This window comes from Pararge aegeria, chromosome 3 (assembly GCF_905163445.1).
Source record: "Pararge aegeria chromosome 3, ilParAegt1.1, whole genome shotgun sequence".
Lineage (NCBI taxonomy): Eukaryota > Metazoa > Arthropoda > Insecta > Lepidoptera > Nymphalidae > Pararge > Pararge aegeria.
In genome coordinates, this window is record NC_053182.1 from 6,790,370 (window position 1) to 6,817,585 (window position 27,216).

Consider the following 27,216-nt stretch of genomic DNA (forward strand, 5'->3'; position numbering starts at 1 on the left):
CTTTGTCATTTAAGTTAACCAGGAATGAATATGGAACGCCATCTTCCCCTGGAGCTGTATCTTTTAGACCATTGAGAGCAATTTGAAGCTCAGAAAAGGAAAAGGGGGCATCCATTTCATCCGTAGCTGGAGCTGGCGTAGTAGTTAGAAATGAGTCCACATAGGGAACATAAGGTGGAGCTAATTTGTCTGCAAAGTTGTTAAGCCAGTCAGAAGGATTATTTGAGGAAGGATCAACGTGGCTCAGGGAGCGACGGAATCTCCTCATATTTTCCCACACAATGGTGGAGGGTGAACGAGGGCTAAGCGATTCACAGAACTGCGTCCAACTTGCTCTTTTCTTTTTGAAGACTAATCTTTTAATTTTAGCATCTAGTTTTTGGTAACTATTAAAGTTATCCTGAGTCATGCAGGCTGAGTATAATTCTTCTGCAGCAGATCTTTTACCTAATAAATCGCTGCATTCATCATCCCACCAAGGAGAGGAAAGCAGCGGATTTTTCACAGGGTGTTTTTTTGGAATATGGGAATCGGCCGAAGATATAAGAGATTTTAAAAAGAGATCATAGCATACCAGAATGTTTCCATCACTTTCCAAATCGGGCAGAGTGTCTACAATGCAATCAACTGATAGGGCATAATCTTCCCAATTTGCTTTTTTAAGTTTATACTTTAAAAGGGGATCATAGTTAGGGGTAGGTAAGGATTTATTATTTAATGTAACAATTATAGGAAAATGATCACTGCCACAGGTTGACTGTAGCACGTTCCAAGTCAGGCGCGATGCTAGGTTAGCCGAACATAGGGTGAGATCAACCGCTGATTTAGGGTTCTGATTGGGGTATACCCTTCGAGTAGGAGAACCGTCATTGAGGATGCAAAGACTGACATCATCAAGTAAATCAATCAGCAATGGAGAAAACCCGTCACTAGCATGGCACCCCCACATCGTGTGGTGGGTGTTAAAATCACCCATGGCTATGATAGGGCTGGGAAGGGACGACAAGATTGCTTGTAATTCGGGAATAATAGAAGATGAGGGATGAGGAATATACAGAGATACAAAAGATATGTCTAGGGTACGGACAGCAACAGCATTGATCTGTTGACTGTGGGAAGGAAGAGCGATTTGGGTGTAGGGGAGGGAGTGCCGTAGAAATACAGCACTGCCTGCATACCCATCACTCCTGTCATCCCTCAAACAGGAGAAGCCCGGCACCCGTAATCGTGAACCAGGCCTCAACCATGTCTCCGAGATGGCAAGAATGGTGGGATTATGAAGGTTAATCAGAGAGATTAACTCATGTTTCTTGGGACGTAAACTTTTACAGTTCCACTGTAGCAGGGTTATTGGGCCCATTTTGGAGTAGTTTAAAAAGTTGGCTTAAGTTTTTGGCAACGTTGGGCGGTAAGGGAATTTCACTACATGGAGCGACAATACTAAGTAGAAATTCGGAGATAAACTCAAGCATTTTACCTTGGGAGGGAGGGTTCTCAACATTGTTGTTGAGAGCGCATCCATTAGGAAGGGATGAGGAGTAATCACCGACAATAGTCTGAACAGCTTTTTTATCGTAGCCCTTTGCTAGAGGAGCTCGGGGACGAGGAGAGCGGAAAACTGTTTGCCGGTAGGAGGTTTTGGTGGAAGTTACATTAGTAGGAGTAAACATTTCTTTTGTTATCTCAGCATAGGACCTGCGGACAGGAGGAAACTGAGATGATGCTTCAATGTAAGATTTATTATTCTGAGACATGACCATTTTAATAGATTGCTGCCTGGAGAATTCTGGGCAGTCTTTATCAGTAGCAAAATGACTACCAGAGCAGTGTAAACATGTAGATAATTCCTTGATGACCAAACATGAGTCACCTGTATGGGGCTGAGCACATCTGTAGCATCTGGGCTTAGATCTGCAGATTGTTTTAATGTGGCCAAAACGGCAGCAGTTCTGGCACTGTATTGTTGGAAGTTTATATGTTTCAACTGGCAGTGAGGTGTGGTATGAATATACCTTAGCAGGAAGCATTTGCCCCCTGAAGGTTAGGACAACAGATTGGGTAGGCACCCAAGTGATGACACCCTCTGTGACAGATTTTCTGTTCAGTCGCCTTGATTTCAGAACCTCACCACAGCCAGGCGGGAGCTCTAGCGAATCAACAAGCTCGTCCATCGACCAGTCCACGGGAACTCCTTTCACCAGCCCCATTCTGGTTATGTTGTATGTGGGAATTATAGCTCTATATTTGCATAACTTCAAAACTGGACTAACCAGAAAGTTGTTGGCAGCTTGGGCAGAAGTAAACTCTACAGTAATTTTGTTGCGGCCTATATTTTTGACGCCGTCGTGGATAATTGAACCAATTTTGTGTTTGTGCAAGAATTGACCGAAATTTATAGCCCGTAATGACGCTCCAGAGGATGGGTCCTCCACTTCCCGTGAGACTTGGACGATAAAAGGCCCATTATCATCGTCAGAGTATGACTTGGCGCCTTCGGTAAAGGAAGGATGTATGTAAAGGCTTTGAACGGATGGGTTTACCTGAGTAGGATCAGTTATAGTTTTTTTGGCCGTATATACGTTGGTATCCTCTCCTTGTCGTTTGCGAGACGAGGCTGATGCCCCCGGGTCGGGCGGCTCAGGAGGTGTATCTAGATCCATTTTACTGGAAACACTATAACTACAGACACATAATAAATATTTAACCAACACTAAATACGGTTAGATTTATACGAATATCACCAATGACAACTATTTCTGCTGCTGTGTAAATTCACATAAAACACCGAAATTACACCGGAATCTCACTAACACGTGTGCACAAATTGACAGGCCAAGTTACAGTTCAATATAAACAACACCAAATCCTTTTCAAGACGAGTTTACAATAAAATCAAAGAAAAATTTGAAAAAACCGCGTCCGCCATGTACGAAGTTTCCCGCCGAACCGTTTATTATTTATTTTTATTTCGCACAAGTCGAAAATGACATTGATATTGACAGACGACTGATGACGATCCATAGACATTTTTTCTTTATTATTTCCTATAGGGACAAGGCAAAGGTATTTTACTGTGCAGCCATATCTTCATATACACTACGGACCACCAAATATACAGGACTTCGTATTCACGGATACTAAAGGATATGGACAGATATTTTATTATCACGAATTTCAATTACCATTGACTTAACACCGCTGACCTCTATAATTGAGGTCAGTACTGTGCTTGTCTCTTGGAAACTGTTATTGGACCACTTGAAAGTTAAAAAAACGGTTGTGCTTTGTCTAATTTAGGATAATAATTTTGGCAGATGGTTAAATATAATACAAACAGTAAACACAAATAATGTCGTTCTTCATTGATGGGTAACGCCCATTTAGCGAATTATGGAATATTATTATTTTTTGTAAATGCTAAAGGTATTTGAAATTATTTATCACGTAATTGTTACGGTACAATTACGTGATTACATACATTGTTGTTATACATTGTTGTGTAACACTTGTTCACAATAAGACCATTGGTCAGGATGAAACTGAAAAATAAATTCTTGCAAGTTAACAGTTAATTATAAATTATACAAATTTCTTATCAAAATCAAATTTATTTCACATCCAATTTTCTCAGTTTAGTTTATTTTTATAGATCATAACTTTTTTTAGTAAAGAATATCAATTCATTCATCAATTCATCAGAATCTGCATTTGCGCTAACTGGCTGTAGGTGTCTCCAGGCATCCTGTACGCAATATTGCCGGCAAATGTGTTAAGAACTTCAGCTTGTTCTCGCAGCCACTCCAATTGCTGTACAGAAAAATACATCTATTGTAAAAGTATTATATTTTTATTATGTTAATAATAATTTTAGGATATTATGATTTACAGAACGAAATATTATCACGAAGAAAGTAGATTCTACAGCTACGTAATGACTGCACGTTCCAGTGTGCGCGTAGTTTTGATAAGACGTAAACTCGTGCCTACAGCATCGCGTATACTTTTTGAGCCCGCGTGTCGCAAGATTCAGTCTCGCGAAATCAGACACAAATCGGTCGCAAATTGCAATGCAAAACTGGACCGTAAGTTCCAGCCAAATTAAAACTATACATTTTAACACACAGACAATGAAGAACACTCATAAAGGAATATAAATTTTATTAATTACAATTTGTCGATAAAAAACTCTAATTTACTCGACAATAATCAAAACCTTCCTGTACCTTCTAAATAATGATAAATTAATTTGGTAACTACTGACTACAATTTCAACAGATAGTGATGATGCAGTATGACAATCATATTTTCCCATACCTTTCTTTCTACAGCATCGAACCGCAACGCTAATTCGCTTGGCAGCACGACTTTGCCGGTTGGGTGGAAGAGGTAAAATTTAAATATACTCGTACAAGCACTCATTACGCGTTTAGAGCTGAGTCCAGGATTTAGGTTAAAAATTATATGGATCGATTCACCTCGCGCTCAGAGTTATGTTCCGGCTCCGCTTTCATCAAATTCAAAATCAAAATTTCTTTATTCATGTAGGCCTATCACAGGCACTTATGAAGCGTTCATACATATTTGTTTACATAATTGTAACGTGATGGTGATAACTTTGTTCGCCAACTTAAATCTAAAGCTACGAGGGTTCCAAACGCGCCCTGGTCTAAGAAGAGCCCACAACAAACTTAGCCGGGTAAATTTATTTTTTTGTTATCACCATCTTCCAGTAAATTTAAATTAAGCTATGAAGCTAGAGCAATTCACACCCAAGCTTTTTTACCGTTTAAATAATCCTTAATGTTATAATAGGATTTTTCTGTAAGCTTACGTTTTATATAAACTTTGAACTTATTGAGAGACAACACAAAGATTTCATTTGGTAATTTGTTATAAAATATCTCTCACAAGACAGAAAAATTAATGTTAAAATGTAGAATTAGAAAAGAGCAACTACTGAGTTTCTTGTAGAGTTACTACAAACAGACATACTTGATAAGCCTATTTTACCTTGGTAGCAGTATGCGCGGCGAGTGTCGACTGCGCGGTTCGCAGCTTTTGCCGTTGAGCGATGAGGATGTGGCATAGCGCACGAAGTACGGCCGGCAACGCACGCAGTAGTTCACCGCGCGCCGATCGTGCACCCGCCACTCGCGCCTCAAGCTCTCCCTGGTTGAGCGGAACCAGCTCACACGTGCGCACCGTCTAAAAAAAGTTTTTGAAGTGAAACTTCTGTAGAATCGTTGTGGTTTCAACGGAAAAAACCGACAGGTAAGAGACACAAATACAAAAATGTGTATGATGAAGCCGGCAAAGAATCAGACAGAAATATACATACTATTTCATCGGTTTTTTTCCTATTTAAGTTACCAAGGAAACCGAATAATATCTGGATAAAGAAACAAACACATAAATGTATAGGACAGAGTGAGATAGAAAACATTATACATTTTTTACCTATTCTAGTTAACATGGAAACTAAATAAAAAAAACCCTTACATTTATCCTAATAGTTCTGATAATCCACCTCAATCTCTCGTAGGTTACTTTTAAGAAGTTACACTTCCGCCGTGTGTGAATAAATTGAACAGGGTTTTTTTTTAATAAATTCAATTTATGGACCAAGCAGGATCTCCTCAAAACAACACTTCCTACAATGTCCCCTGTTTCCATCACCTAAAAGGACCTTAGGTGCTCTCTATGTAATTAATTACACAACAACCACGCCCTCCGGCCGGATAGCACTGCTGCTTGGCGGTAGCAATAAGCATCCCCGGACGAACGCTGTCACAAAAACCTAACATTTCTCAAGAGTACAATATAATTAATATGAAACATCTATTAGGACGCCTTTACGACAGAATAAAACAAAATGTCGTCACGGCAAACGACATAACGCTTTAATATGCCGTCAAGTAACTGCATATTTACTAATTTTGTAATCATGTTCTGTTATATTAATAAAAATAGTAAGATAATAATATTACAAGTCAAAATGTAATTTTTTAAACTTTGATGTTGCATATAACCATAATAAATGTTTTTGGTATGTTTTATAAAGTTATATTATAATCTATTACTAAGTTAGTTATAACCTATAACTCCTTATTTTGTATCTGCTGCTATCCAACTATATCCAACTTATTCGTTTGTAGGTTTATAATAATGTTACAAATGTCAAACTAACATGGGAAACAATAAGGTCTAAGGATTTTAAATGTATCACCTATTATTTAATTAAAGTACCTCAAAGTAAATAAGGAAAAATATATATATATGAGAAAGTTTTCCAAAACTACGAGAGCGACTCACCTCGAGCGCAGCTTCGTAGTTCTCGCTATGAAAGTGATCGAAGAACGTGCACAGTTTGCACAGCTTGGTGTACGCGTCGAGCAGCGATGGCGGCGGCGACGTGTCCGCGGCGCGCAGGCGGCGCGACACGTGCTCGGCCAATTCGGACAGGCGCGCACGCAATCCGCCCGCCTCGCCGCCCGCACTCACCACTTGCGCGAGCAGCACGCAGAACAGTTCCAACACCTTCTCTAGATTCTGAAATTTGTAAAAGAAGACATTCTTCATTATTCGACGGCCGAGTGGCGCAGTGGGCAGCGACCCTGCTTTCTGAGTCCAAGGCCGTGGGTTCGATTCCCACAACTGGAAAATGTTTGTGTGATGAACATGAATTTTTTCAGTGTCTGGGTGTATATCTGTATATTATAAGTATTTATGTGTATTATATTCATAAAAAATATTCAGCAGCTATCTTAGTACCCGTAACACAAGCTACGCTTACTTTGGGTCTAGATGGCGATGTGTGTATTGTCGTAGTATATTTATCATTATCATTATCATTCTAGACAATCAATGACGATCTCCCTGGCGCAACGGGCAGTGCTGTGAATTAATGTTGGAGGTCCCGGGACCGACAGGGGATTCAATTTCTGAAGAATTCTCTGGTCGGAGGCTTCGGCCGTGGTTAGTTACCACCCTACCGACAAAGACGTGCCGCTAAACGATTTAGTGCTCCGGTGAGATGTCGCGTAGAAAACGATTAGGAGTATGACTGCAATACTGCCTAACAGGTTAACCCGATACCATCTCAACACACATAACTTGAACAGAAAAATAAGATGTGCATGCTGAGATTCGAACTCGGCCCCCGAAAGTGTAGCCGTAGCCCTCCTTACCACTAGCCTATCACTGCTACGTATATTATTTAAATATTATTTCCACTTATGCGCCAAAGGTCTGAGTTGATAAAGCTGTGCGAGAAGATAAATTTCTATCCATTCCCCGGAGAGATATTTGTCTCCTGCCCATGCTATATTATATCAAATGTTAAAACTTTAGGAATAAACTTTATCTTTAATTTCATATTGAAAATATTATTTTATCTATTTTTGGAAAAAACAAATAAATGTACAATTTACTTACTCCAGCTATGTCGTAGACTATAATAGCATCTTCAAAGAGACCTTTGTTTACCAGCTGTTCTGCAGCGTTGAGGGCAATAACCTACAAAAAAAAATTATGATAAATTTATTTTAAATTAACGCTCATATTGAAATATTCATTCCGCAGTCGAGTTAACATCTGTTGCAGAGTGTGAAGATGGCTTTTAATAATACACACTTCACTTTTAACATTAGTTCTATATTCGGGCAGCGCTTGCTTCTACAAGTACTTGTTTACAAATGGAAGTAATATTTGTACCCATATGTAGCTCAGATGACATTTTACAATGTTGCCAGCTGCACAATGTTTGATAGTTACTGCCTTAGCATAGCTGGTGTTAATAATAGTAGAGTGATTTCTCTCTTTTGGTCATCAGTAATTTTAACATTCCAAAAAAGAAGACAAAACTTTGCGTAACTACATAACCGCTTTATATATATTTGGATTAGAATAAGGTTTGTTGAATTATTCGTTACAAATACTATAAATGTGAAAGTAACGAAGAATAAGTTACCAATCAACTTGATTTCTGGCATAGATTTAGTAAATAGGATGGTGAGTAACATAAGCTATTTTTTATCCCAGAGAAAATACACGCGGACTAAGAACGCGGGCAACAGCAAATAAATCCTACTAATATTATAAATGCAAGTTTGTATGTATGGATGGAGGTTTGTTACTCTTTGACGCAAAAACTACTGAACCAATTAGACTGTATTATGAAATGGAGATAGATTATCCCCTGGATTAACACATAGGCTGCTATTATAGGAAAAAAACAAGGTTCCTGCAGGATTCATGAAGAACCAAAAAACCGCGTACAAAGCCGCAGGCAAAAGCTTGTTATATATAAAAATCACTCCGAAACGGTTCAAGTGGTTATTTTAGAGTGTCCCAACCCCTGACTATACTATTTTTTTAAAAAACTTTCTTTATTTATTGATGTCAATCAATAAATAAATAAAAGATGTACAGAGTACATTTTTCGCCGAGTACCGAGTTTTGCTCCGATTGTCTCCAAACCGATTCTGCTGAGTTACTTAGTTCAAGTTTACACATTTTAGAAAAGCAATAGGTTATACAGGCACAGCAACCCGGGCTGCCGCGATTATGCCAGTTTAATGCGTTTCGAATACACGAAGCACGTGTCTTTTATGCGAGTTTAGTACGTCTCGTATACAGGTCGTTAGTGTCGTTTATGCGCGTTTAGTACGTTTTGTATGCAGATCGTAAGAGTCTTTTATGCGAGTTTAGTACGTCTCGGATACAGGTCGCAAGTGTCTTTTATGCGCGTTTAGTACGTTTTGTATGCAGATCGTAAGAGTCTTTTATGCTAGTTTAGTACGTCTCGTATACAGGTCGCAAGTGTCTTTTATGCGAGTTTAGTACGTCTCGTATACAGGTCGCAAGTGTCTTTTATGCGAGTTTAGTACGTCTCGTATACACGTCGCAAGTGTCTTTTATGTTAGTTTAGTACGTCTCGTATACAGGTCGCAAGTGTCTATTATGCGAGTTTGGTACGTTTCGTATACATGTCGCAACAGTCTTTTAAGCGAGTTTAGTACGTTTCGTATTCAGGTCGCCAGTGTCTTTAATGCAAATTTAATACGTCTCGTATAGGTTTGCTAGTGTCTTTTATGCAAGATTAGTATGTCTCGTATGGGGGCTTCAACAGTGGCGAGAGAAAGAAGAACTAATTCCCGCGTTTGTTTTTCTGTCCTTCCTTTACGCCCTAATCAACTAATTAACTTAATTTTTGGTGTAGGGTTAGATAAGAGGACGGAGAAAAACATAGGCTACTTTTTATTCCAGTAAAACAAACGGTTCCCATGGGATTTACACAAAAGCCTTTAGAAATACGGACAAAGAACGCGGGCAACACCTAGTAGTTAATATGGCAAAATAACGATTGGCGGGTCTGCTAGAAAAAATTATGTGTCTATACCTTGCTATCAATGTGCGGGTTGTTGAACTGGTCCAGTAGGCCAGAGGTTCGCAGTCCAGTGCTTGCCTCCATGCGACCAAACAACAGATCGTAGTCGCGGCTCTCCAGAGCGAGATCCGTACAGCAACACATGAAAAGGTTCTTCCCGCTGGGATCTTTCAGATTTCTATGCAAAATATATATGAACCTTTATGTAGGTTTTTAAGAGTTCAAAAAGCCATAAAAGAAACATGCATTCGGCATTGGCGATAGCCGGGTTAAATAAAAAGTACGAGACAGCTCTCGGCCTGTAGTTGTTTACAAAAGAACTAACAACTTTTGTTCTACGACTTTTTTGTAGCTCGATAGTTTGTGAAATATTTAATATTTTCTATAGATACTCTACAGGGTGACTCTTTCAATGTTCACATGTATTTGGTTTCACAGCGTAATGTCACTTTATAGAAAACACGATTTATTAATTTTTCTGTATGACATAAATTAATAATGAATTTTTAAAGGCCATAGAAAAAAATATACATTATACATATAGCTTTATGGAATGAGTTCAGTGACGATGTCGCGATTTCCATGAAAAATGTTCACCCAAAAAGTGCACAAATAAAAATTTTCGTGTACGTAGTTGGTTGACGCAAATAGTTAAACGTCGATTATAAATGCATATTACCAACTAGATTCTAAATATTATAAATATAAAGTATTAACCTTAAAAAGAAATAATAGTTCAAGGCGTCCGAGGGGTCAGAAAGTTCGAATTTTCTGACGTAGAGCAATATAAGTCGAGCTAAATTCAAACGCCGCAGCGGTACAGGATCGTCCGTATCAACAGAAACTGAAACAATACACACATATTTTACGTATTTTACATATAAAACTTTATTATCAGAAGTCATATCAATCGATAGAAATATTAGTTGCGTCGTCACAACAAATCAACGCAACGAGTGTAGCTACAATAGATACACCTGCGTTGCAACAAATGAACGCTCGTGTCATTGAAAATAATATAATATTCGGATCAATTCATCATCACCATCACCATCAACAGCCTATTACAGTCCACTGTTGGACTAAAGGCCTGCACGGCTAGCATGTGCAGGAGACAATTATATCCCAGGGGAAAGGATATACATTAATCTTCTCCCACAGCTTTATCAACTCAGAGCACTGGCACACAAGTGGAAATAATATCCAAATAATATATGTGTATTAATAAACGGGGGTAAACTTCTCTTATTCCATGTTCCAGTGATTTAGCACGTTAATTATATCCCTTGTCAGGGGATATAATCGGGGGATATAATTTTTATCTCCCGCCGGTGCTAGCCCTGCTGGAGGATTTGCCCATAATCACCACGCTGGGCAGGCGCGGTTGGTTTGGCATCGCAGTAGATGGTAGCAGTGGCACAGAGAACGCTGCTGCCGGCTCTCCCTTATATTCCCTTAGTCGCTTCGTACGACACCCACGGGAAGAACAGGGGTGGTGATAACTGAATTCTGAACTGCCTCATTATTTGATTCGCTGCAACAACGCACCGCAACGTAATAATGAGGCATCGCCCGATAAAAAATGAAATTCAATGTTTTTTTTTTAAATATTTTCACTTTTAAATGAGCTGCTAAATTTGGAAATATTTTAAAGGCATTTATGAATGAATGAATGAATACACTTTTATTGTACACCACATAAACATATATGTAGTAAAATTATAAATTAAAATTTAACAATAAGCATACAATTTGGCGGCCTACATAGCGATCTCTTACCAACCAAAACGGACACAGCTCAAGAAGAGAGGTGGGTGGTGCATTTAAATAAACATGCATATATACCTATATATACATATAAAACATTTGCATTTATGTGTAAAAACATAAAAATAAACCCTAACCTGTAAAACTTATGGTTTGTTGGTTATTTTAGTGACTTGATATTATGAATATTATATATTATTTAATACTTATATTATTAATAGTAATACTTACGCAAAGGCGCCTGTACATTGCGTGGAGTACCCAACATATAGATATCGTGAAGAGCCAAAGCCATGTGGACTCCGTGCACTTGGTACCTAAAGATACACTATAATAAGGTCCCAGAGCTGATGATAAATCTTTATTCATTTATTGTAAGGGTAATGTATGGTATACGCAATACCATTACGCATTACACTTTTATATATTAAAACATTTTGGAGTGAAGAACCTAAATAATATTATTGATATATCATATAATATATGTGTATGATACATATAATAAAGGAAAATTCACACTTCCAAAATGTTGTATTATTATAAAATAATTATAAGTTTTCCTAGAGGATATCTTTTCGGGTTATTTTTAGGCTATTTATTTATTTATTTTATCTATCATTTATTATTTTTCTTTTTTTTTTAAATTATTAATAATGCTTAAGAATAAATTTAAAAACACTATTAAAAATTTATAAAAAAAAAACTTCCACCCTCCGCTTGCGGGGCTTTTGAATGCCCAAGCAACCGGTGGTCAGGGCTCCAGAGTGAGAAACCTCCTCACAATACGCGCCGTTTCAAGGACTACTGCGTTCTCTATCCGACCCTTGATCCAACAACCAAGCGAAAGCTTCTTGAGATGTTGGTCGAAGCTTTTCGCGAGAAGACCATTGACTGAAACGACGATCGGAACAACAACGGTCGACTCAACATTCCACATGGCGGTGATCTCGTGAGCAAGGTCCAAGTATTTAGATACTTTTTCCTTTTCAGCTTTCACCAGATTATCATCATGTGGAATAGTTATGTCAACAATTATTTTATTTATTATTATTAATTAGAACAGCCTAAAAGTAAAAATACCTGGGTATTCTTGATAAGAACTCTATTGCTGGTTCAAATTGACCCGTTAAAGTCAAGACTTGGAAATAAACAAGTGGCTTCTCGTACGCGTGGTAATGCGTTTCACCTGCAATATTAAAACATGTTTATTTTTCCCCTAAGGACTTCAGCTTCAGCTGTCTTTTTGTGATTTCGAAATAACTGCCTCTTATTTAAAGCACATATAGTATAATGTTTGAAAAAGCAAAACCCAAACACACGTTTCTAAAAATTTCTGTCTGTTTTGCCTAATTTGTCTAAACCAATTCTTTTATAGACAAGACGAGTATATTAATCTCCTATCAATTAGGATTTTTATCTGAATCAATTTTATTTACAAACATTTCCGGAACGGAATCGACAAGATTGAAGAAAACCGTTACAAATTATTATTTGTAACGGTTTTCTTAACGGTTTTCTTATTAATCACGACTTAATTTATATCATGAAATAATCGTGAGTCGAAACATCGTTTTCGCCATTTCTGAAGGTATAGAAATAAAAACACTAACCATATTCTTCTAAGATCATTTTTTGCAAGTCGGAGTAACTGAATGTTTCAGACTCGTTGTTCGAACGAGTTTTAATAGCGGACAGTTTTAGCCATAGATAATCATCTGCCGTGCGCGCAACTTCAGAGTGTTCATCGCTGACGTCACAGCATCCCACGACACAGTACACCTGGCAATCAGACATACCAAATTCCATAGAGATGGATTATAAGAAACCATTTTGCAAGTCAAAATAATATTTGTTACAAAATAAACTTTATTGGAAATTAAATTATCTTAGACAGATTTGCGCGAACGAAAATCGTCGCTTAGTTAACAATACCGCGTATTAATTATCGGGAGATATCATAAACAAATCGCTTTAGCGATAAGACCGCCTTTGCACGCCCTATTCTAAGTTTTTTTTCTGCTTATGTACTTATTTACTTTGTTTACAATGTGTGTGTGTCATAAAGTTTTCAAACAAATAAACAAATCTTTAAGCAATTTATGTATTTTACATTTTGGTGGATATGACATATAATATATTTAAAAAGGTTTTAATTTAATTAACTATTCCTATAAAATATTTTGTAATAACTTCACTTTATTATTACTTACAGCTCTTTTGTATGGATCTGTGGAGTGGCGTATTTGAAGTCTGTACTTCAAATTGATTTCCGTTTGCAGTTTGTCACTAAGGGCTTTCTCTGGATCTCTTATATGATCTTCTAGGGCAGCTATGAATTCTTCGTGGTCTCGACTATAATTTTATCAAGCAAACAGAAAAATTTAACATTTGGGTTAATAAAAACCAACTTTTTCTAACCTAAAAGTAAAATGTTCTTCACACACACACAACACACTAAGTATTATTGAAAATATCAGTGAAGTTGAAAACTATCTAGTATTGTAAAAAATTAAATAAAGATCAGGTCATAAACATAAACACACATTTTGAATTTATAAAAATAGAAATGACAGCATTTACATACCCAGCTTTTCTCAAACAATACAATGCAGCGTTCGAATCGCCGCTTCTTAAGCAATAATAAACCATGGGCCATAGTGGTCGGTCGTCGACAACTCCGTCCGTCAGGCCCTGAATGTTCAACCCTTGAAGACGGAGTCCCACAAATCCTCGCACCAAAGGGAATGTTCCTGGTTCACCGCCTCGCAAAGCTGCCGCTGGATTAGCCCGAACAACATCACTCATGTATTGCTTGTATCTAATTTAACGAAAGAATAATGATTTGTAATGAGAGGTTGTGAAGTGGTTATTTGCCGAGGTAGAGAAAGATTCTAGGATGGAGCCACAAATAAATCAAGAAGGTCAAAAATACAAGACACAATAATTTTGCAACTATAGAATAGAATTTCCAGCCTGCTTAAAGAGGTTCCACTGTCATGGACCAAGGAGCCTCTTTGCTGACTAAAGGTCCATCTCTTGCATATCATCAACACCTATACATAAGCCAAATTCGATAAGGAATGTTTAGCAACAAAACTTTGCTTGAAATCCAATGACATACAGATGTCATGAACCTATTGAAAAATGTTAACATTAATTTTAATAATACATGAAATAAATAAATTAGACTGTTATATGGAATATTTTTATAATATTATCTATATTTTTCAGCATATTTATGTTATGTTAATTCAAACAGTTAATTGCACATTTCTGGGCTTTCTCTTTTCTTACTTATCTCTGTTAGCATATATTACAAACCTGGGTGGTTTTCTGATGCTAGATAAAAGTTTTTTTTTTTTTTGTAAACTTTATGTAAATAAATAAATAAATAAAATAACCAAATATGTTAATCGAAAAAAATCATCATTTCGTACCTTTTGCATTCAATTTGACGATTGATTCAAAAAATTCCAAATGTTACTTATCCGCAAAATTCTAAGATGAGTACTATAATACAGGCTTGTTAGACGTGTAATAATAATTAAAAATTAGCAAACTTTTATTTTTTTGTATATCTAGCAATCAGTCAGTGGACTAGGAGCAGATGTTTTGTAGGTCGCTATGGCGATAAAGCAAAATAGCTTCCTTCGTGGGAAGATCTCCCATGTGTCAAAATTTTTGTGTTGCTATTTTTCTTACGTATTACGCACTGGGTCTTTCAGAAAACGATATTAAACTAAAATTTCAATGTTTAACTTGGAAATGGTGATAAAATTACAGTTTTTGATTATTAAAAGTATTACAACCCACAAGTGTGTTAAGTGTTTAACTTTCATAAATTCATTTTCGGTTTGTTTAATTCTGAATAGAGTTTGGCTATAGTATGGTAGTTGATATAGAGTTTATACTATAGACCATCATCTGATATGTGAGAAAACTGCATAACAACATAATTGTATATACTATAAACTTGCAACATATTAAGCATTTTAATTGCAAAGGGCACTAATTTCAAGTTGTAAGTACTTCTCCATACTGAATTATGGATTTATTAAGAATTCTCTAATTATTCCAAGATACTGAAAAGTTAAAGCATTAAAAATTTTTTTTCCGTTACTTTATAACTGGTTTAGGTTGTATACTATTGGTATTTTTATTTTAAAAATGTAGGTAGTATATTTGCTTCAAATAATTATTAAAATTAATACTGACCTCTTTTCTAAATATTTCTTGCCTTGTGCTATAAGACATTGTTGTATTGTAGGATTCCCTCTAGCTTTCAAGGGATCTTCATCTCTGACGAGAGCAGGGATATTGGCCATGGTTTTAATTATTTCCCACATTTCCTTAACTTTCTGAAAAGTTTAATAATAATAACAATCTTTGCATTTACTCAGTTAGCTTCATGCAATAACTAAGGTATTGGTGAACATATAACACACCACCCATTAATAAAAATTAAAAAAAATCCTCAAAAGGTTTAAAACTACACATACATATAACCATTGCTGGCTCACTTTAGCGTGTGGGTCTCCACTCTCAATCTCCTTTTACAATGAAAAGGGTTTTGGCTGTAGCTGACCACACTGCAAATTGTCAGATTAGCCAAGTGCCGATTGGCAAAATTCAGTCTTTAGGAACAACATAGGGAACTCTAATTTTAATTGATATTTAATTGCTTAAAACCCAGATACCTTTGATAAGTGGTATTGGTAACTATTAACCAAACCAACACACAAAAAAAGACAAAGGATCATTAGATAACATGACATAAATGTACAATGTTGCCATGATGTGTCAAAAATACGACATGTTATCACTTTGAGTTATCACTTCACATCTAGTAGCATCATAAACATGTCTCCCTAGTGTCCCTTTATACAATAAATAACAAATTTATAGCTTAGTAAGGCCCAACATGTACATATACATTTAATTATAATGAGAAGTACATAGGTATATACCATATTTGTATTATTATATAATGACAAAGTTGCTTAAATTAGGACACATGATGTTTAAAATGCAATAGACATCTGAAAAAAGAAATTTTCAAAGTGTTTAATGAAAACAAAAAGTATTATATATTTGAGTAATTAGTAGTAGTAGTAGTAAGAAATGAATAACCTGCCTTTTATTTTTCATACATAATGATTAGTTTAATAAAACTATTTATTTTTACCTGCTGGCTTTACTATAAATATAAATGTGTACATTCATAATAACTTACAGGATCATTAAATTCTTCTGCAACTTGTGAGAACTTTTGATGCAAAGCTGTTCTAGACTTGGCACCATGAGAAATAAGTTTATTATATTGTTGTACTTGTCTAGCATATGCTGCTTCAATACTATCTAGCATGGAATGACCAAACTTTTTAGGAGTGTCTGCTATACTCGGTAGTTCTGGAGTTCGTTTAAGGTCAAGCCAATTCTGAGATGGCCCTATCATAGCATTCATTAACTTAATTTTTTCCTTATTCCATTCGGACAGCATGTGTTCCCATTTTTGATCCTCAGTTGTTTGCAGTGACTGAAATTCGTTTAATTATCATTATAGCAGGGAATGTTTAAACATATATAACCAAGATTGCACTAACTGTCCTCTATATAGTCCAAGTGCATCATGTATACAGCTATTTTGCAAAAAGTGAAATTCAATGCATTTTGTGATTACTTTAATGGCCAAAAAGCAAGATGTTTTGAATTTGCTTTACAAGTTTACTCAGTATTGCTCTTGGACAACCAAAGTGTGTTATGCACACTGACATAGCTTTAGGTTTGAGACAATACATACAAACCACTGTTGTAGTATATTTATTTATTTATTGAACAGCTATTGAGTTAATACTCACGTTTTTGTTTACTTCATCAATTAGGGAAAGTATAGCATTTTCTCTTTCATTTTTTAAAAAACTTTCAATGTCTGAATCAGCAATAGGTTGTAGAGGTTCAAAAGTTCTTTTAGAAGATAATGTTTCTAACTTCTGTGATATCTGTTGCAGGTCAATTCCTTTTGATCCAAATAAAACATGGCTAAAAAAAAATATCACATTAGATTAACCTTTAAATATAAAATCTGTAGTGTATCTTCAAATTTTATTTTAATGTGATGTTAATTCAAATATATGATTACAAGACATTTCTTTCTTTCTAATATATGATTACAGAATTTTCAATTTTTTGTCCTGTAAAAGACACTTTTTAGGTGTTCACTGTTTATACAGAATTTTCCAGCTTCAAACTCAGCCTATCAATATAGCACTGCTGTTCACAGACTTCTGCTAACATAGAAGGGAATTCCAGCTTAGACCTTATACGCTGCTCCAATGCAACCCGTATTCGAGTAAATAACAACTCTACGTTTACTTACGCTTGTATGTTGTTCGGCCCGGACTGGATCACTCTAGAATATAATTCATGAGAGGCTTCCAATACCTGTCCTAAAGATCTTTCTACTCTCGGAAGTTCTTCATTTCCTTCAATTTCAGTCGTTAATTGTTCTGCTTGTTGTAAAAGTTTGCTAAAATCTTCGTCAGCCATTTTAAGGTTATGTTGTCCGGCTTTCTGCGACGAACAAAACTTTTTTTATTGTGGGGCAGTGTTTCAATTGCTGTTACTGGCAGTATTAATAATTATAGTCAATATTCAAAGTAAACCGAGCACATATTATTACTTTTCTCCATGCCAAGCACTTGTTTTGATTTGCAATCACAAACCGTCAACCGACATTCGATAATATTCTGACAGTTTGACTTTGAAAAATGACAGATAAAAAGTTCATAAACCAGATACAACAATTGAATTGAAGCTATATATAGACTATATAGGCACAGTATAACGTAGTGTTTACATCCTCTTTGGTCGTACGTACAGAAAGTATCAGTTGAAAGTAAAACGGCTGAACATATCAACAAAATACTTTAAGGAGTTTCGGGTCCTGGAATAATAGGTGTGCAAAAGGATAATTACTTTTATAATTCAAAGGTATATTAATTGTTAGCTCGTGTTTTCTTCACGCAGTAACAGATTAACATAGAAGCAGTAGATAGGAAATAAATAGGGAGAGGTTTTTGTATGAAAAAGGATGGAATAACAAATATTTTTATTGGTATTAAATATTGATGCCGAAGTGCAGACAAGTCCGAAAGAAGTCACAATATTTCTCCTGTATGAAAGCTGTAGCATCTAGTATTTACCTAATATATCATACCTATTCGAACTAATAATTTTTTCCTTTGTAGTTCGTTCATATTTTTGTCTACCTTGTAAACTACTACTCTCGTTTTGGTAAGGTTTTCATAGCAAGGAACTTTGCAAATTGCTTAAAACTTATTTACAAAAAAACCAAATTTTACTCAAGGAACTTAATAATTTATTAAAACAAGCTTTTCGTGGATTACATAAGTAAATATATTTCACAAAATTAATTCTGAAAATAAAACTCAAGATATCATACAATTTCATTTTTTCAACCTAGATTATTAATTTATAGGTATTAGTAATCGAAAAGTAATAGAAATTGTAGATATATTTATTATGCAAATATGTAACATATCTATTTAAACTTCTTGGGACCAAATATAAGATCAGCATCTGGGGCCCCTTTTGGATGTTGATATTTTTGCCGGACATGCTGCCCTCTATTAGGGTTTCCACTTCCTCCTGACCCGCCTCCGCTTTCTGCACTGTACTCTTCTTCTTCTTGCCTCTCAGATATGTTTAACGTTAAACTGAAAATTACATAATATAATATATAAGTTACTATCAACATTCTAAAATTGATAAATGTACCTGATAAAATAAAAAATGTACATACCGTTTTACTCTCTCCATTTCTTGTTTATCAGCTAAAGCCTGTTGTTGTAAATTGCTTGCCAGTTCCGGAGGTGCATTGAATGATTTATACTGTGGTTTTGTTCCTTTTCTAACCATCAGCACAAACTCAACACCTGCGTCACCTTGCTGTACATAAAAAAAATGTTAATGAACATAGTTTGTTATTTTAATCTGCAAACAATGGTCCTCATGCGCATTACCAGGTTAAGAAGTATCGTATGTCCTACTCCAGGATGGATATATATATATGATAGCTATCTCTATGCTAATTTTTGTCATGAGATACTTGTTATTCCGGGAAAGCAAATACTTCCCATTGGAGTTTTAAAAAACCGAAACAAGTGCAGGGGCAAGGGTTAGGGGCAACAGCTATTTAAAAATAAAGGCAGGTAACAAAATATCTGATAGGATAAATTTGTACCAGCAATTGTTCATAAGTCTTTTTTGTTGTTTGTCGACATGTCATCGGTACAGCTATATCTCTTTGTTGTGGTCTGTTCTCGCGCTGTCGGTCTGCAATATTTTCCATAACCATTTTTTCAAACGCTGATTCAAATTCAACATCCTCAACCTAGAAAATTTAAAAATTAATTATTATCCTAAACCTTAACTCTATCATAATGATTAATCTAAATAAGTTTCAATTTATGTGTTAATAAGACTTTTTCAATTAGATGAGCATTTAAGAGCTTAAAAATAATATAATATACCGGCTTAGGTGTAGGCCGCCGTGATTCCATGGCCATTTCATCTGCTTGTATATCATTATCGTCATTACCAGCATTCTCCGTAATAGGATCTTCATCAGAACTTTCTTCAAGCATTGTTGGATTGTCAGTTTCGTCATCTGTCTCAATAATAGTGTTTAACCCATCCGCAGCACTGTCTTCTCCTAGGTCATCATTATCATATTGTTCCTCTTCACCCAATTCTGGATACAACGTTAATCTAATCTCTTCAAGTGCATCCTTACATTGTTGCCAACTTGTATACAAAACTATTTTCGGCCTTAAACTAGTCAAACACTCTTGATAAATATATTTGACATATATGGGGAATTGATTTTCTTCAGTCCAAAATGGATCGGAATATTTGAACCAATAATAATTTTGGAAAAACACTAGAAAATAATCTAGCCTTTTTTTGCTTGACCCACTGTTAAAATATGCTCCACAGGTTTCAAGCAATGCACAAACTAATCTTATTCTAAATACATTGTCTGGCGGATCTAGTGGGGAAACATTGCTGTGTTCATTTGTTACTCCAAAAGTGATAAAGGAATAGAGTACTGTAAACACATCCCTTGAGTCTAAAAGTTTATAATTATATAGCTCCCCAAGATATCTAACAGTTGCTATTCTTCTCTGATTGTATCGTGGATGCGGGTCTTCCATGGTCACTCTTATTTCTTCAAGTATAGTATCTACAACAGCTGGCGCGACTGCTTCCTGCCAAGCTGCCAACTCTGCAGTTAAACGTGCCAAGGCTCTTCTAGCACTGGCCCTCACTCTCCATCCACCTGCTAAGTGCTGTATTGCTACTGAAGAAACTTCATCATCATCCCAGTTAAGTTTTCTCATTAACCTTAGAATTTTCTCTTCATTACTCTTTTGTAGATCTTCATGAAGTATTTTCCTAATAAACTGATGCATTGGTGGTTCTTCTTCCTTCGGTTGAGTTGGTGTTTCAGGGGGGCAAACATAATAAAATGCGTTTTCTATTTGTGTAACATACCTAGAGTCTAGTGCTGAAACAGTCTTAAAAAAACAGTTTATATTATTAGATTTAGTGGTTTTTAAACAAAGTTTTTATAAATACAATACAAGTTACCTTTTTTCTCATCATTTGCTGCAAGTAAATCATGGTTCTTTGGTGCGTGTCTGGGTTGCAGTATAAATATCTCCCACAAGTTTCTAATAGATTGCAGGCCATCTCTATGTGATGATGTTTGAAATCATGAAGTAAAACTTTCAAGCAATACAAAGCCTCCATTTTAGAGTAAAGGCTAAATTTTACTAATTCCCCAATGAACCTTACTACTTTGATCTGCAACAGAAATACAATGTGTTATTACAATTAATTCAATTTCAAATTCTTCATCAAAGAGGATCTCAGGAGACGCATGCTGAAAATCAGTTGGACTTAAAAGGTTTCCAATGGGGAAGTCTTGCGACGAGTTGGTTGTCAGCGCGAACTTTGGAGGACCGCCAAAAAGAAAAAAGTTGCTTATCTACGGCATGTGCTTTGGCATGACAGATACAGGCTACTGCAACTGATAATGATGGGCAAAGTTGCTGAAAAGAGACGCATCGGTCGCATGAGGAAGTCTTGGTTGCGCAACATTAGAGAGTGGACTGGGATCGCGAGTGCCGCCCAGCTGTTTAGCCTCGCGAGAGAAAAGGAAAATTATCGAAAACTGACGGCCAACCTTCACTAGTTGGAGAGGCACCTAAAGAAGAAGATTAGAAACTTATCAAATTTAATTAATAGTGTGGAAAAAGTAATATTTTACCTTTGACTCAATATTGATTTGATCTTTTTTCCTAACATGATATTTAAAATCTTGTTTTAGCATCTGACAAAGATCTACACAAACATCAGGTAAGACTGGATACAGTATGGCTGCAAATCTTGAATAGAATGGCAACAAATCAAGCCTTGTTCTGGCAACACTAAAGAGAACTCTTGTTAATTTTTTTCGGTTATTTTTTGTATTGAGATTCAAAACAAAATCAACAGCAGCATTGTCCATTACTTCTCTGTTGATGCAGTTTGGCAATTCATTCAAAAATGCTTCAAGGGCATACCTGAAATCAATAAAAAAAAATGTTAATGATGCTAAGTTTGAAATTGTTATTTTATGAGCATCTTTAACTAACAGATATAATGTAATTTATTTACAATTATCTGGTAATTTTTTGTAATCCATTTGATTTAACAATTTTCAAAAAACAATTATGTTTTAGTATTAGCGTTCCCTCGCTACTTCTTCTGCGTATAAGTCAATCTTAAAAGACATGCTGTCCCGGACATTTTTTTTAGAACTTTTGAAAGAGAACAACTTTGTCTTGATTTTATCGAAAATTTAACGGTTTACGTAAAAAAAAACCCCCGATTTTGAAACATTTCCCATTGGTGCTATGCTCCCATTGGTCTTACCGTGACGATATATATCCTATAGCCTTTTTCGATAATTGGGCTACCTAATACTGAAATATTTTTTCTGCTCAGACCAGAAGTTCCTGAGATCATCGCGTTCAAGTAAACAAACAAACAAACTCTGCTTCAGCTTTATATATTAGTATAAGATTAGATGTAATTTTATTAATTGGTACAAAAATATTATACCTTCAGGAGTTCCAATAAGCTAATACAGATTTTTTTCTAAGTAGATTGACATGTTGAACATATACTTAACTCAAAAGATTAAACGACTTGGTCGCAGTTCCATACATAATATGTCGTATTATCTCTTTAACCATTTGACCGAATTATATGCAGTAAAAAGGCAAAGTCTATTGTTTTCAGTACATGAGACGATAAGTTATTTTGATATTTGTAACTTATTTTGATAAGAATTCAGAATAATTTTGATAATATGACCTAACGATGTTTTTATTTTTTTAGTATAAAAAAACTTTTTGTTCCTTAAATATAAACGTTATAAATATGCTGTCACTTTTTTGTTCTTGACTTTTTTGTAGGCATTATCAATCATCGTTAAGACGGCGGTCATAAGAAACGTTTTCGTTCCTCCAACTCACTTTGCAAATCCAACTACTATAAAAAGGTCTTTTCAGTTTTCAGGTTAATATATAGCCTATGGCAATAACAAATAATGTGGCTTTATATAGGTGAAAGAATTTTCAAAATTGATTCAATACATCCTGAGATTACCCCCAACAGTGTCACAATCTGGCAAACTAAAAAACATGACCTCTTTATAATATTAGTATATATAAAGGAACCAACTTGTTGGAAACATTTGCAGGCTGTGACTCCTCTTGCTCCACATCAGCCACCACTAGAGGCTCTTCACTATCACTAAGCTCATCTTCTTTTAAGTCTTCATCTAGCATTTCTTCAGTAACAGTTTCCGTTTTACTCTTGATTGCCTGTACATATTATTTAAAGTAAAAAGTTATTTAACTTAACTAAAATAGTTTGAATTGAAATAGCAGCCTTTTTTATAAGAGGCTTTTTTTTATATGTTGCCAAGGTATTCAAGTTTCGACTACATAACTAGGATTAGGTTTAAAGAGATATTTATTCTCAAAAGAAACAGTTTCACTGAATGAGAAATTAAAATTACCATAAAGAAGTAGTAGTATATTATCTAGAAGAAGAAGAAAAAGTCTTTATTGCACATACAAATATAAAATCAGGTTAACAAAAAAAATTCAAAATAAAAACTATACATATGCACAAAGGCGGTCTTATCGCTTGAAGCGATCTCCTCCAGACAACCTTTGGTTGAAGAAACATATTAGAGAAAACGGGATAGTGCAATAATTAAATTGTGCTAATTATAAACATTACATACTAATACTACATATATATAGTAAAACATATATATTTATATATTTGTATATAAATATCAATATATATATATATCAATATATAAACTTAAATACATATTACTATTTAAACATACACATAAAATACATAGATATTTTGCTACATACATAGACAGGAAATAGTCTTTTAACCGTGATTTAAAGATATTTAATGATTAGTCTGTTAGATTAGTATGTTATCTAGTTAGTGTGATACAAAACAAAACAAACACAAAAATTAAAAAAGGTGGCGCGTTTACAAAAAATTTAAACAATGCTTTTTTAGCTTATTTTTAAAAGATTTCTCGCAAAAAATATCTTTGTTTAGTAGTGCTCCCTCAACCTGTATAGTTTTACTGCCATACTTAGTTCTAGTCTTGGGTAATCTTAATTTATGCCTATTTCGTGTATTTAGATGTGATTTAGTTTTAAAAGTAATTTGTGTATGTATGACTTTGGTAACTAGTATGCATGTTTTGTATTTATACAGCTGACTAAGGGAAAGTTTGTTAATTTTATTTATAAAGTTGTTTAGTTGGATAACGATAATCTAGTTGGAACCAGGTTTTCAAGAGTTTGTTTTGAGAAATTTGTTTAATTTTGAGGATTGTATCATATGCACTTCCCCATATTTGTATGAGGTATTCTAATAACGGGCTTACTAATGATTTGTAAATAATAGTGCAGAATTTTTTTGCTATACATTGGGTAGATCTCCGCAGGGCTCCAGTAAGTGATGCTATCCTAGCTTGGATATATTCTATACGACTATGTCACGTTAATTTGGAGTCTAAAACTAATCCAAGGTCCTTATCCTTGTCTGATTGTTTGAGTACTTGGTTATTTATAGTGAAAGGATTAAAAGTAGACTTATACTCAACACTTTACAATGAATAATTGTTAAGAATTGTTTCTTAACAATTATTCATTGTAAAGTCAACATCTCCTGAGCATGTGATGTGAGGTTTCAGAGCAAAATGTGCATAGAGGGTACATTGCTAAAGATCTATTTGGTGTGGAGTATAAGGATTGCAGAAATTATAAATGACACCATACAGATTTTCCTACTTTTCGCGAACTATAGCAAATTAAGCTTAATTTTCATAATACATTATACAAGAAAAACCCTTACCTCTTTTAACTGATAATTTGGCATGAAAACCTTAAGATCTGGAAGACATGTATAAAATGTTCTAGTGTCTTCATCTTGCCAGGGATCAGTGCCAGCTTGCATGATGATTTCTTCATTTCCACCAATGGTCACAGTGCCTGGTGTCTCTATTACAGTATAGGTAAGTGTTGGTGGCTCACCAGCTTCTCCCAATTCTTCCCCAAGTACCTCAGCAAAGTTCTGTGCTCCCACTAATAGCTTATCATAGGTGGCCTATAAATATGGAAAGTTTTGGTAGTTTTTATTGGTATAAATTTTCAACTATACTCTGCAATGGCACATCATAAGGCTGAAAATGATGATGATGTTTATTGCCTTTTTGAAAATTATAATGGTTTTATAAAAATCCTCTATTTCAACAAGCTTATGATAAAGATCTGCTTTATTTTAAGGTTTATACCTGATGTTGTTCTAATTGGTCTTTACGTTCTTGTGACAATTCCCCTCTAGTATGCAAAGTTCTTTGGTTAGCCGCATGTAGGGCTTGCAGTTGGGTTCTCTCAGCTAACAAATGCTTTGTAAGTGATAGAAAATAGTCCTTAAGTAGACTTCTGACAACAGCCTGTTTCTCAGCTGTTAAAAATGTGTTTCTAGGAATAGTAACATTATGTTTCTGAAAAATAAAAATCAAAGAATGAATATGTTAAACACTAGTACAAAAAGTTCTAGAATCAGTTTTAGCATAAAGGCTCTTCTTCATGTTGGTCAACACATATGCACATGGTGGACAAACATGTTGACCCCTATACTTTGACCATAATTATTATAGTTGTCTTAACATTGGAAGGTTTTTTGGGTTGGCATTGCTTCAGGTCAATGTATATCCATAAAATAAATAACTGTTTTGTTGCCGGTTTACCAGAATGTTACTTTTGTTGTACACTACAAAGCACACAGAAGTAGGATAACTTTAAACAAATGTAAAATTAACATGCTTACACTATAAAGAATAGTGGCTAACTAAATGCATTGTTATGATGTGGATGCAACTAACATTCCGCCTACCCTCCAAAATTATTCTTTGATTGTGGTTAAAAAACTGTCATATCTAAATCTCTCATCTTTATGTGAGCCAATACTATAATGCCTACAAAAGAAAACACAAATTTACTTCTATTTGTTAGTAAGTAAGCAACACTTATCTACAGATATACTGACCAACATAAAAAGGAGCCCCAACAACTGAGGACTCTTGATTTTAGTGAATCAAGTTGTAATAACTTACCTCTGCTGTATCTTTGATCTTTTTTGGTACCAACCCAGCATAGTCTTCACCACAATGTTTACAAAATGATAATAATATAGAAATATTATTGTGATCTTCTTTATCCATATTTATTAGGACGGTAAGGACATTGCCTAATAGGGGCAGTCCCATTTTGTTGGTAAAAATTCCAACAGCAACCAACTCCGCATAAAAGCGTAAATCCACTCGCAATTTCGACGAGTTAGTAATTTTATCAGTTGCTTTAAACGTTAAAATCTTTTGCCAGTTTTCAAAAAAAAAAGTAGAGAATTCACCATATGTTTGATGTAAGACGGAGCAAAGGTTCACTGCAGCAGAGATATCGGACATTTTAAGTTTTGCTTCGGCGATAGCTGCGGCCACTTCAGATATGTATTTTGTTAGATTAAGTACACTTAAGTCTTTAGAAAGTGTATCCAGTTGCGTGGCGCTAAATGATTTTAACTTTTTAACAAACGTTGTGTTTTTCTTCAATCCTGAATCTAGTTTAGAAAAGTGATTATCCGGCGGACGGATACAGTTTAAGTTCTGATTTCGCAAATCAGACTTATTTTTTATCCTAGCTTCTAGGTTTGATACGTATTCCGTAAGAGCAAGTCTATCATTTTGTTCATTATTCTCCGTAGGTAGATTCTCACCGGACTTGTCTTCATTTTTATCCGATTCTTTTTCGTTTGATGTCATATTGGTTTGGTATAAAATCAGATCATTCTAAATATAAAATAAATTCAAAATTTGAGTCACTAATTCAGTTGCGTTGAGAATAATCAATCTCTATGAGAATTATTCACAATTCACAAATAGAGCACACATTATTTACAAAAATCAAACGCACAGACCAGTAAATTACAAATACCTAACGTCAGAACTCAAAAGCAGCCACAGACCAATAAAACAGACCGTCGGCTATCCCAGACAGACTGGCTCAGTAAGCTTATGAATACAAGAGTGGTAATATCTAGGAACAATAAATAATACCTGGAATCAGGACTAAAATAGCAATGAAATTTTGTTATTTATACATAAATATAGTGCACGAAAAGTTCACTTTAGAGAGGGAGAAGCACAAAATCTTTGGAAAAGGTGCACTAAAAAATTGGGAAAAATACTTTATTTTTGTAGTTTGACCAGAAAAGCAGTATAGCAAATAATACTTTTTAAAATGTTAATATTATGATATCTAAGGCATCAATTTTCACATTTAATTTGTGAATTGTTGTGAAATAATAGAAAGTAATACAATTTT

At 35.1% G+C, this 27,216-nt stretch overlaps 2 protein-coding genes across 2 annotated transcripts; both read right to left on the reverse strand.

The window, feature by feature from the left end:
- Window positions 1-3,594: 3,594 nt before the first annotated feature.
- Window positions 3,595-17,892, reverse strand: LOC120637212 (nuclear pore complex protein Nup93-like). Its single transcript, XM_039908928.1, has 15 exons — window positions 17,532-17,892; window positions 17,014-17,194; window positions 16,389-16,691; window positions 15,371-15,513; window positions 13,740-13,973; window positions 13,366-13,507; window positions 12,766-12,934; window positions 12,236-12,341; window positions 11,387-11,472; window positions 10,106-10,232; window positions 9,401-9,566; window positions 7,435-7,515; window positions 6,313-6,549; window positions 5,011-5,205; window positions 3,595-3,807 (listed from the first exon to the last, which is right to left on the reverse strand). Exons 1-15 carry the CDS (start codon window positions 17,699-17,701, stop codon window positions 3,688-3,690), a joined length of 2,460 nt encoding a protein of 819 aa, XP_039764862.1. The 5' UTR covers window positions 17,702-17,892; the 3' UTR covers window positions 3,595-3,687.
- A 661-nt stretch (window positions 17,893-18,553) lies between these two features.
- On the reverse strand, window positions 18,554-26,857 carry LOC120637044 (regulator of nonsense transcripts 2). The gene is made up of 10 exons (XM_039908639.1): window positions 25,950-26,857; window positions 25,125-25,337; window positions 24,686-24,937; window positions 22,970-23,112; window positions 21,510-21,804; window positions 20,828-21,043; window positions 19,708-20,754; window positions 19,419-19,568; window positions 18,978-19,123; window positions 18,554-18,891 (listed from the first exon to the last, which is right to left on the reverse strand). The coding sequence occupies exons 1-10, from the start codon at window positions 26,652-26,654 to the stop codon at window positions 18,717-18,719; spliced, it is 3,342 nt and encodes a 1,113-aa protein (XP_039764573.1). The 5' UTR covers window positions 26,655-26,857; the 3' UTR covers window positions 18,554-18,716.
- Window positions 26,858-27,216: the final 359 nt, after the last annotated feature.

What these genes read in the sequence shown, in the direction of transcription:
- LOC120637044 (XM_039908639.1), bottom strand. Translation starts at nt 26,654, where the DNA reads ATGACATCAAACGAAAAAGAATCGGATAAAAATGAAGACAAGTCCGGT. An exon ending in CAAATTATCAGTTAAAAGAG is followed by an intron (nt 23,113 to 24,685) that starts GTAAGGGTTTTT and finishes TAATATGTACAG; the next exon opens with GCAATCAAGAGTAAAACGGA. An exon ending in GAAATGGAGAGAGTAAAACG is followed by an intron (nt 18,892 to 18,977) that starts GTATGTACATTT and finishes TGTAATTTTCAG; the next exon opens with TTTAACGTTAAACATATCTG.
- LOC120637212 (XM_039908928.1), bottom strand. Translation starts at nt 17,701, where the DNA reads ATGGCTGACGAAGATTTTAGCAAACTTTTACAACAAGCAGAACAATTA. An exon ending in CAATGTACAGGCGCCTTTGC is followed by an intron (nt 10,233 to 11,386) that starts GTAAGTATTACT and finishes GTATTGTTTCAG; the next exon opens with TTTCTGTTGATACGGACGAT. An exon ending in TAGTCTACGACATAGCTGGA is followed by an intron (nt 6,550 to 7,434) that starts GTAAGTAAATTG and finishes TACAAATTTCAG; the next exon opens with AATCTAGAGAAGGTGTTGGA.